Source organism: Liolophura sinensis, chromosome 6, assembly GCF_032854445.1.
Source record: "Liolophura sinensis isolate JHLJ2023 chromosome 6, CUHK_Ljap_v2, whole genome shotgun sequence".
Classification (NCBI taxonomy): Eukaryota; Metazoa; Mollusca; class Polyplacophora; order Chitonida; family Chitonidae; genus Liolophura; species Liolophura sinensis.
In genome coordinates, this window is record NC_088300.1 from 10746847 (window position 1) to 10759113 (window position 12267).

Sequence of the window (12267 nt, forward strand, 5' to 3'; positions counted from 1 at the left end):
CGGCTTACACCCACCATAATGCTGGTCGCCGTCGTATAAGTGAAATATTCTTGAGTACGGCGTAAAACAGCAATCAAAAAAAAAATAAATAAATGACGATGTTAAGGTTGGACTTGTATGACGTAATTTGGCTGAGACTACAGAGGTTTGGTGGAAAAAATGCATAAAACCAGCCACAGTATCCAGTGATTTTTAAGTACCTTATTACTTAGATTAATTTACCCGTTTTTGCTTTTTTCACACTCAATTTAACAATATATACGGGGTAGTTAATTATGAATAAATAATGAATCTGGGCCCTAATCCTTTAATGTGTACCGGTGCGGTACCAAATGGTGTAGGCTTATTACCTGTGATACACATCTTGGGCTATACGCAAGCACATATATACAAAACGGCATATTCTCTTTTTGAAAGTAAAAGGTGCTGTGAAAGTTAATTGATAGAAATCTAGTCCAGACACTACCCACCACCCCACGCCCACCCCCACCCCCATTTCCATATTTCTGAAGTATATAAAAAAAAGCTTTTCTAAAACCAGTTTTAGAAACTGTTACTGCAAATCACAGTGTTTGGCGTGTGGTTGAATATAACACTAGTAATCAAACTTGCAGACAAGTCACGTACCAGTTCAAACAAACGTAGTGTGAGTGTGTCACATACCGCACCTCGATCATTTGGCAAACCTATAATTTATCCAATGGTAATGGCCGTAACCCATTTCTAGGTTACCGTGATAAAGGGATGAAAACAAAGGGAGTACTTGATTGGTGGATTGAGGCCCGCCCCTTTTGGTCTATAGTCAAGCGGTGAAGGTCGCCAGATATGAAAACACTCGCAAGTTATGCACTGTCTTTTGCTCGTAAGTCTGAAAGATGCACCAGCATGTTCGTCGTGATAAAAGTTGATTTAAGCACCACATTCGTTCACGGAAAATTCATGAGCTGTCATACCAGTTTAGTTTGAGTGTTTCTGGGGCGTGAGTGTGTTTGTGTCCGATACGAAATCTCCTAAAACTCCACAAGAACTGGTTACAAATAACGTACGGCGAAAAGCGTGGCATAGAGTTAGTGTTATTCCCATGGTGTGTTGTAGCCGTGTGGTGGGTCCGTAGTGTTCTCGTTGAGTTGCCTGCTTCACCATTCAGTCACAGTTCTCAAAATGCCAACTGCCAGATCTGAAGGAGCTTCCACACCTTGCTGCCTTATCTTCTATGTCAACGGGAAGAAAGTAAGTAGCCTATGGTAAACACAGTGTACACGTAGCAAGCATAACGATCATAGATAGGTTTATATAGGCAACTGGTTTATGATATATAACGTGTTGAGCATTCCTGTGTCGTATATACCCTAATTCTTCTAAAATTTGGGACAGATAGTAGTACGGTAGTGTTGAAAGTCGAATGTTACATTCGAAAAAAGAAACTCAGTATTCCTGCTTGACTTACATATATATTGGCTAAAATGAGCCGATCAGGTGTCCCAAATTTTAGAAGAAATAGGGTAGGCCTACCCTGTCAAACAAGATGTGTATGATGTGTACGATGTTGGTATACTATTCGTTTTATGATGACCTTCCGGGGGTATACAGGTATATATTTGGCTGAGGTTGATAATGTTTTTCGATATTATCAACCTCATCCAAATGTCTACCCGTATACCCGTACACAACTGCTTACTGCAGGACAAAATCCTTAAATCTTTCCATGTCGGTGTTGAAGTTCAGGGCCTTCCAACGTCGAAAGAAGGTTGTAATCGATGTCATTTTCTGTTAAAATTATAGTTCACTCAGTGTATCGTACAGTTATTAAACATCGGAGCTGTCGTGCTTCTGTGAGTGACGCCGGAGCTACGTCATTGTAGTCACTATTTAGTGCTAATCAAATGAAACGTGCGAAGAAGATGAGATGACAGAATACTGTGATGGATGGGATGCTGCGATTTCGATTTCGGAATGGAAAATGTCGATTTGGATAATGATGGGGATAGTATGGTACTCAGTAGGGGAAGTCTCGTCACTGAACATTCAGTCTTTGCCCATGTCAAATTTCTCATGCACGACCAACAGGGTGATGTTGTGATTAACAGACAGGGACGAAACTGATTGATATGTGTCGGGACACAGGGGCTTCTGGAAGGTGATATAACCACATCTAGGAATGACAAAGACATTCAAAGGATAAAGGTTTGGTCCCATCCTGTTTTCAGGCCTCAAACCAAGGCAAAGTGTCCTAGGACTTTACCTGATCTTTCTGGAGGAAATTCTTCAAAAGATTTTAACTGTCCTTTTCATCATGGTGGGAACAAAAATTATCGCAACATGCTCATTAGATTTTTTTCATATTTCCACAGTAACGCTTACCCATTTTGCCACGTTCTTTTTATTAGTGCGAAACTAAAAACGTTTCTTTTTTTTCCCGACGTCGGCCATGATCAAAGCAGATGACAAAAAGTTGTTTTTGTTCAAGCAAAGCTGTCTCCCTTTTTTGTTACATTTTGCATCTGCGTCCCTCGCCTTGACTCGGGATATATCTGCACGTGATGCCTTCACTCCAGGAGTATATGGAAACTGAAGTAGCCCCGGAGTCCTGTCATATTCGTTCTCAATGAAATCAGTAGAATTTTCTCCGAATGGTGATAAATGTATGTGTAGGCGTACACTGGCTGGGAACAGAGGCTATATACATTTTCTTAAGATTAATAGACAGGGGTCAATTTTCACAAAATATAATCAACTTCATTTGTAAATCTGACAGCCTGAAATTTGACAGCTTTCCCAGACGACCATAAAGTGAATTTTTAAATTAGAAAAATTTTACAAAGTGAATTCATCCTTTACATAATAATTCAGTTGCATCACATTATTTGATTGGTGTTTTACACCGTACTCAAGAATATTTCACTTATACGACGGCGGCCAACAGTATAGTGGGTGGAACTGGGCAGGGCCCTGGGGAAACCCACGACCATTTGCGGGTTACTGACAGACCTTCCCATGTACGGCCGGAAAGGAAGCCAGCATGAGCTGGACTTGAACTCACAGCACATTGAAACATTAAAAAAAAGGTATAAAGTGAAAGTATACATGGCAGATCTCTGTCTTAAAGTTTAGTATTATATGCATGATTTTGTTTCATGCCAGTGTGGTTGTATAACTGTAAATATCTGGCCTACATCTCCTGCAGTCACTCGCACTGTATGAATGTGTCAGAGGTCACACTTCACTGACCTATGGGTGTGACAGGGAGGACAATGGCTGCTGTCAAAACACCAAGATATACATGTTGCCCCTGGGGCACTGACCCACATCCTGAAGGTCAGAGAGTGAGAGCCAGTAGGGGTCAAAATATTTTATACATCAAGTACTTCAGAGCATTGACACGGAGAAAACTGAGGTCATCCAATATGTGAAATGCATTATATTTCTGAGGCCTATACATTTCCATCATAGTAAAACAACACAGAAGTAGATTAACAAACATTCATTTATCTTTCTGAAGTTATGAATATTTCCATGATCAAGAAAATGTAATCTTGTGATGACCTGTGCTCAGTTTGCATTAGGTCATCAATTTTATTTTGGGGCCGCAAAAAATTGCCTATACAATAAACCGATTTTGATCCCTCTTAGCATGAGGACACAAGAACTGCCCAGAACAGCTGAGGTCTTCAGTCTGATCACACCTACACTGTCTATATCCCTTACTAGTTTGATGGATGGTGTTGTCAACCCGGAAAAGCCGGTCAGTGGTAGCCTGGATATGAAGTAGACCTACAATATAATACATGTGTATGTGAATGACTGGTTCCTGACCTCTGACCTCCAATATTAATACCCTCCTGAGGGCTCTGCCCATGCAGTTTTCTCCAACCATATAATGCTGGCCCGCCATTGTATTTATATATGTATGTGAAATATTCTTGAGTAGCCCATGGTGTAGAACATCCCTCAAATAAATAAATGAACAAATAATAAATAAATCTGATCCTAGGTAGGTTATGATTTTGAAGTTTTGCAAGCTCATGATTCTAATAGTTACTTTCTGAGATTATCTGAGGCTATGATTTTGAAGTTATGATTTTGAGGTTATGATTTTGAGGCTATGATTTTGAGGTTATGATTTTGAGGTTATGATTTTGAGGCTATGATACTGAGGTTATGATTTTGAGTTTATATGAGGTTATAATCCTGAGGTTATTTGTGGTTATAATTCTGATGTTATGACCCTGAGATTATGATTTGTTTGTTTTATAGATTGTGGAGAAGAATCCTGACCCGGAGACAACATTACTGCTGTTCCTACGGCAACGCTGTATCCTTACTTAGGAATTCATGTGATTTGATTGTCTTTTTTTAGTTATATATATATATAAAAAAATTCTTAAAGCTGATTTGGTTAAAATTGTTAATTTCTGGACTGAGCTGGTGATAAAATGTGTTTTGCAGGTTACACAGTAATATTCTTTTTGTAACAGAAGAGACAAGGAAATTCTGGTAGCCCCATTTTGGCCTATAATAGGCGTTTTTACCAGTGTCTTTTTAGTTGTCATAACACCATAAAAGGTATCTTAGAGGATATTTGATTGTCCTCATTTATCAGACCATTAGGTCATTCCTCTCACAAACTTGTAGGTTTCCAAGGTTTCTCTCTTATTCTGCTAATTATTTATCTGGTCAGAATCATGATGTTCAGCAGTCAAGCACCACTACAAGCTTGCTGCCTGTAACTTTCTTAACCATTTTTGTCAGTGCGCCTGACGGGCACTAAGCTAGGCTGTGGGGAAGGAGGATGTGGCGCCTGCACCGTGATGCTCTCCAGATTCGATCGCAAACAGAAGAAAATACTGTATCCATTCTATGATATTATCCCCAGCCGGTGGCTAACTGTCATGGCTGATTACACTTATGAGTGTCCAAAGTTAATATAAAGCTTGATATCGTATTGACAGTTCTTATGACTTGGGATTCAAGAAAAGAATTACGTGTATACTTTTATCACTAAGTTGAACCTGGGACAATTATAACATTTAGATTCACCCCAGTCTGAGCACAGAGAGAAGCTTTTTCTACATGTAAAGCAAAGTGTTTCATGATACATGTAGTAGATGTACATGTACCTGGATACGCTCACATACATAACAGATGTCAGGAATTAATGTGGCGTTAAAAGTTATTTTGTTATGTTTTTTAAGTCAAAGGAATTGTCCTATGCCTAGAACTTGTCCAAATTTTAATCTTGTTTTAAGTATCTGAAATGTACATGTAGTTTAGCCTGAAAAAACTTCTGATCTTGAGTGACAATTTCGCCTTAGCCATTTGTCAGACATTACTCTGTCAACTCTTGTCTATATCCGTTATGTAATGTACATGGACTGGCTGTGACCACAGTGGAGGGGATAGGCAGTGTGGCCCAGGGGCTACACCCTGTCCAGGTAAGGGGTAGCTAACAACAGTTGAAGGGATAAGCAGTGTGACTCAGGGACTTCCACCTGTCCAGGTAAGGGATAGCTAACAGCAGTGGAGGGGATAGGCAGTGTGACCCAGGTAATACACCCTGTACGGTTAAGGGATAGCCGGCAACAGTGGAAAGAATAGATTTATTTATTTGATTGGTGTTTTTACGCCGTAGTCAAGAATATTTCACTTATATGACAGCGGCCAGCATTATGGTGGGAAGAAGCCGGGCAGAGCCCTGGGGAAAGCCAGGACCATCCGCAGTTTGGACACTCCATCCCTGGACACTCTGTCCGGGTAAGGGATAGCTGACAACAGTGGAGGGGATAGTCAGTGTGGCCCAGGGGCTTGTCCAGGAAGGGATAGCTGACAACAGTGGAGGGGATAGGCAGTGTGGCCCAGGGGCTACACCCTGCCTAGGTAAGGGATAGCTAACAACATTGGAAGGAATAGACAATATGACCCAGTTATTACACCCTGTCTAGGTAAGGGATAGCTGACAACAGTGAAGGGGATAGGCAATGTGGCTCAGGGTCTATACCTTGTCCAGGAAGGGATAGCTGACAACGGTGGAGGGGATAGGCAATGTGGTCTAGGGACTACACCCTGTCCAGGGAAGGAATAGCTGACTACAGTGGAATGAATACATCTGGAATATAATACAGAATTTGCAATCCAAATTGTGCAATGTTTAATTCTAGATGTAATAAAGATTTTGAGGTGTTTAAATCTGGAATGTAATGCACATTGTGTAGTGTATAAATCTGGGATGAAATACAGATTGTAAGGTGTTTAAATCTTGGATGTGATACAGATTTAGAGGTGTTTAAATCTTGAATGTAATACAGATAGTGCAGTCTATAAATCTGGGATGTAATACACATTGTGCAGTGTATAAATCTGGGATGTAATACACATTGTGCAGTGTATAAATTTGGGATGTAATATACATTTTGCAGTGTATAAATCTGGGATGTAATACACACTGCAATGTATAAATCTGGAATGTACTTCACGTTGTGCAGTGTATAAATCTGGAATGTAATACAGTCTATAAATCTGAAATGTATCACAGTGTATAAATCTGGAATGTAACAGTGTATAAATCTGGGATGTAACAGTGTATAAATCTGGGGTATAACACAGTATTTAAATCTGGGATGTGACACTGTATATATCTGGGATGTACAGGGTGTCCCAGAAGCCGCATTGTGCAGTGTATAAATCTGGAATGTAATACAGTTTATAAATCTGAAATGTATCACAGTGTATAAATCTGGAATGTAACAGTGTATAAATCAGGGATGTAACAGTGTATAAATCTGGGGTATAACACAGTGTTTAAATCTGGGATGTGACACTGTATAAATCTGGGATGTAACACGATGTTTAAATCTGGGATGTAACACAGTGTATAAATCTGTTATGTAACATAGTGAATAAATCTGGGATGTAACAAAGTGTATAAATCTCGGATATAACAGAGTGTATAAATCTAGGATGTAACAGTGTATAAATCTGGGATGTAACAGTGTATTAATATGGGATGTGACACTGTGTAAATCTGTGTTTAAGTCAGGGATGTAACACTGTATAAATCTTGAATGTAACACTGTTTAAATCTGGGCTGTAACAGTGTATAAACCTTGGATGTAACACAATCTATAAATCTGGGATGTGACACTGTGTAAATCTGTATAAATCTGGGATGTGACACTGTGTAAATCTGGCATGTAGCAGTGTATAAATCTGGAATGTAACAGTGTATAAATGTGGGATGTGATGCTGTATAAATCTGGGATGTAACACTGTTTAAATCTGGAATGTAACACACTGTATAAGTCTGGGATGTAACACTGTATAAATCTGGGATGTAATGCACTGTATAATCTGGGATGTAACACTGTGTATAAATCTGGGATGTAACGCCTACTGTCTGGTGACACATGTCTATGGTGACTGTGAGACAAGATAGTGGAGGATGGCCGTGGTTCATTTCTTACTCTATTGATCTAGTTTTCAGTCTAGTCCCAGCTGATGAACAACTTGTATGCCTGTAATGATCGAAATGACGCATATCTACCTTGTGTAATATTTCAGGAGAGGATAGCCAAATCGCACGGCTCCCAGTGTGGTTTCTGTACCCCAGGCATTGTCATGTCCATGTACACCCTTCTGAGGAACAACCCTCTGCCCTCCACACATGAGATGGAACATGCTTTTGATGGTATGTCAGTCACTGCTATGTTGTAACACACACTGGAATTTTACTTGATTGCCAGTCTCCCTTTGTCACACTTGATATCCTTTGTGTTATTTGCATATACATGTACATGCACTGTAAGAAGCAATGAACAAACACTGAGTACTGAGAGGTTAGAGCATGAAAACAGGACTGGTTGGCCTGATTGGCCCGGTGTTGTTATAATAGCTATGTTATAATGTGACACGTGGACATGATGGAGTACTTCAGCGCTGGCAACACTTTGGCGGCATGGATTTGGCATGCCAAAAGAAGCAGACTTTTGTTACTGGTACACATTAAGTTCATAATTTAATGAAGGAAGTGATAATGATACTTGTAGCATTATGCCTGTCTTTCTCAATGTTTGGGCTGCCCTGTCTGGCCTTTTTTCCCCTGTAGACCATGCATATTGTGTTTGCTGAGAGGCAATAGTGTCTTGTATTTAAGATGTTCACATACGTGAAATGTTGTTCTGTAGGAAACCTTTGCCGCTGTACTGGTTACAGACCAATACTGGATGGATTCCGCACCTTCACAAAGGTACTGTGTCTGCTTGTGTTAATGTGTAATTGGCTGTGGCAAGTGCATCGAAAAAGGGCCTAGAAAACAAGTTGTTTTCCACAAATTGGGAGCCTACTTTCAAATAACTTTTCTTAGCAGATCAAACCCTTCCCCATGCCATATCAAAAGTTTTCCTCTATAGAACCCGCCAAAATTTTTCTACAAGAATTTGAACATAGGAGGAGTGGTAAAAAAACTGAGATCTTTATGTTTTTAATGAGAATGTGTAAAAATGATTTTTTTTCACTTTATTATCACACAAATCGTGTTTTTATTTTTAGATTTTAGACTGCCACTAGACCATTTTGAGAAGGACTCCACCTATCAAACATTGAGTGCTAGGACAACATTTTGTATTCCATGGAACAAAAAATAAAAAGTCAAATCAATGGAGATAAATTTTCCTAGATAAAGATAACATCAAATGTCTACAAAAAAACGCATCTTCTTCCTTCAGATTTGCAAGAGTTAAGTCCCTAGGCAGTTTACACCGCTTGGCAGTCTTTGTAAATTCAGCTCATGAGGGTCTTTTCGTTCCAAAACATTGGTAAAGGTTCTTACATATCTGATTATTTTTCAAGTTTATTTTATTACGTACTATTTTGTAGGGCTGGGTTTGTTATATACTGGAAGTAAATTGACAATATCACTGGAGAATACATTTGCCGGGTACACATTTTATTTTAAAAATATTAAACTTACCACACATATATATATATATATATATATATATATATATATATATATATATATATATATATATATATATTTAAACCCAGCCTTGGACAGGGAATTTCCCAGCGCACAATGTTTTTGGTGCCATGGTGATCGTAAGTGGTCAACAACGCCCATGTGCCCACTTCCTGTGGTTTCCTCCACCCTTAAAACTGGCCGTCATTGTATAAGGAAAACTCATGAGTATGGGCTTAAGCAACAATCCAATAAGTAAATAAATAAACATTTGGAAAATCTCAAAACATTTTTCATGTTTGCCAATACATATGTTTAATGTTTCAGGTTGCATGAAAACATTTTTTTTTTAAATTTTTGGTGCCTATCTATTTGTAGGAATGTGCCATGGGTGAAAACTGTTGTAAAAATCTATCAAAGACAAGAGAAAATGGTGACCAGAATGGAGTCAAACTCAGTGATGTGAGTTTTGTTACAGTTGTGTTTTGTCATTCAAATATGCCGTATTAATCATTTGAGATTCTGAATATACAAAGCACTAATGTTGCCCGAAATGAAGACTTTAGAGTATACTTGTATATATGAAGATTGCTCTGTATACTTGTATATGTGAAGACGTGTCTGTATACGTGCATATTTGAAAAACTATACTTGTATATGAACTATACTTGTATGTGAACTACACTTGTATATTTGAAAACTTAATATTGTCAAATGTCAATGTAATTTTATGCTAGTACATTGATTTAAATAGATAGTTGTGAATTTGCTTAAATATCAGACCAGTACCGGTTGTGCCTTGAGCCCATTATCTCTCAGCATGGTACTATACATATATGGTTGTACATTACCTGAATAATCCTTCCTTCAGATTTGCAAGCGATTTGGTGCCTGACTCTGAGGTCTCTGGTTCGAAACCCGCAGTGGTCTCAGCCAAATTCCGCTCTAGAATCTGTGCTATATTCAGGAAGTGTAATCCCTATTAACAATAATACTGTTGCTAAATAAGATATACATGTAAGCATATACTTATATTATTGTTACATAATTCCACTGTAACACAGGTGACAGTGGATCATTTGGATGCCAAGGATTTCAAACCATACAACCCTTCTCAAGAGCCCATCTTCCCTCCAGAACTTCAGGTATGGTAACCACGGTAACTTCATTGAAGCTTTGTTTTTGTTTTGTACAGTTGTATGTTTATATATTTTTGTTCTTGATGTGTATGAGGGTCACTTGTTGATAAAACTGTTGGAGCTGGTGCTACCTTGACCAGGGATGCAGCGTGTTTGGATCCAATTAATGCTAGTTTTGTCGGTAGATTTTGTCAGGTATGTGCCTGGTATAAAGGTTTTCTCTGTGGTTTGTTACACCGGCCCCGATAGCTTAGTTGGTAGAGCATCTGCTTCAGGAGCTGTAGATCCAGGGTCAATCCTCTGCCAGGTCACACCTAAGGCTTTAAAAGAGGAAGTTGTAGCTTTCTCACTTAGCGTTCAGCAATAAGGGGAAGTGCAATGACTGGTTAACCCAAATCAGTATAAATGCTCTTTTGGGGCAGCTTACTTGTCTTCAGTAAGCCGTCTCTGTGAAGCAGCACTAGGTAAAAGAGTGGTGGAAATCTGTCCTGCAATAAGGAGGCATATTACATGCATTCTAAGGATTCCTTCATTGTCATGTGACTGAAAAATTGTATGATGTTAAACCCCAAGCACTCACTCACTCCATGGTTTGTCACAACCATTTATATGTTGCTGGAAGACCTTCCCACATATGACCGGAGAGAAAGTCAGCATGAGGGGGACTTTTAGCCAGCATGAGGTGGATAAAACTCTGTAGTGTGTGCATGTTAATTGTTATAATTCTCCATTTTATGAATGGTTATCATCAGTCAAGTTTTATTCTGGCAGGAATAAGCCTCTTACAATGTGTATTGCAGTTAACACATGTAATTTTATGATTCTTTGCTTTGCTGGATTACTAGATGTCAGATGAATTGGACAAGGCATCACTGAAGTTTGAGGGAGAAAGAGCCACTTGGTACCGTCCAGTGACCCTCACTCAGCTACTGGAGCTGAAGGCATCCCACCCAGACGCTGTGCTGGTCAATGGGAACTCAGAGATAGGTAAGATTTGTATGGGGAAATACAAAGTAGAAACTTCAGAGACACTTGTGAGTAACAATTATATGGGGATTTGTAGCATAGGGATACATGTACAAGGATTGAGTGAGTTGGAGCCCAGATGTACAAGGATTGGGGAAGGTGGAACTCAAATATACAAGGGTTCAGCGAGTTGGAATTTAGATATGTAAGGGTTGAGGGAGTTGGAACTCAGAAGTTCATGTACATGGATTGAGGGAGTTGGAACTCAGAAGTTCATGTACGTGGATTGAGGGAGTTGGAACTCAGAAGTTCATGTACGTGGATTGAGGGAGTTGGAACTCAGATGTACATGTACATGGATTGAGGGAGTTGGAACTCAGAAGTTCATGTACAAAGATTAAGGGAGTTGGAACTCAAATGTATCTCTACATGGATTGAGGGAGTTGGAACCCAGATGTACAAAGATTGAGGGAGTTGGTACTCACATTTACAAGGGTTGAGGGAGTTGGAATTCACATGTATTATTTGCCATTATTATCCTGTCATCAAATTTTTAATCTACAGTCAAGTACAACACGACAAAGTGCTCATTTATTCATTTTATCAGTAACCAGAAAACTGTTGATAAATTGACACAGCAGTGTAGAATCTTTTAAAAATTACTTAGTATAGTCTGCTTTGTTTTTGGTTTACACAGGGGTGGAAATTAAGTTCAAGTCCAAAGTGTATCCAGTAATAATTGCCACGACACATATCCCAGAACTGAGAGGGGTAGAGCTGACAGATTCAGGCGTGGTGTTTGGGGGATCAGTAACGCTGACAGAGATTGAGATCTACCTCAGATCTGTTGTGGAGTTGCTGCCAGGTAAGACTAGATTTGTTAGATTCAGGTGTGGTGTTTGGGGATCAGTAACGCTGACCGAGATTGAGATCTACCTCAGATCAGTTGTGAAGTTGCTGCCAGGTAAGACTAGATTTGTTAGATTCAGGTGTGGTGTTTGGGGATCAGTAATGCTGACAGAGATTGAGATCTACCTCAGATCAGTTGTGAAGTTGCTGCCAGGTAAGACTAGATTTGTTAGATTCAGGTGTGGTGTTTGGGGATCAGTAATGCTGACAGAGATTGAGATCTACCTCAGATCAGTTGTGAAGTTGCTGCCAGGTAAGACTAGATTTGTTAGATTAAGGTGTGGTGTTTTGGGGATCAGTAAC

At 39.3% G+C, this 12267-nt stretch overlaps 1 protein-coding gene across 1 annotated transcript in view; it reads left to right on the forward strand.

Moving 5' to 3' along the window:
• The first annotated feature begins 872 nt into the window (after positions 1-872).
• The window catches only part of LOC135466882 (xanthine dehydrogenase/oxidase-like), a 32184-nt gene continuing 20789 nt past the window's right edge, over positions 873-12267 (forward strand). Inside the window, exons 1-10 of the mRNA XM_064744637.1 lie at positions 873-1230; positions 4255-4312; positions 4750-4846; positions 5324-5432; positions 7555-7681; positions 8178-8239; positions 9329-9412; positions 10015-10095; positions 10935-11076; positions 11753-11920. Of these exons, the coding sequence (XP_064600707.1) occupies positions 1162-1230; positions 4255-4312; positions 4750-4846; positions 5324-5432; positions 7555-7681; positions 8178-8239; positions 9329-9412; positions 10015-10095; positions 10935-11076; positions 11753-11920 (997 nt within the window). The 5' untranslated portion in view covers positions 873-1161. The remainder of the gene's footprint in view (positions 1231-4254; positions 4313-4749; positions 4847-5323; positions 5433-7554; positions 7682-8177; positions 8240-9328; positions 9413-10014; positions 10096-10934; positions 11077-11752; positions 11921-12267) is intronic.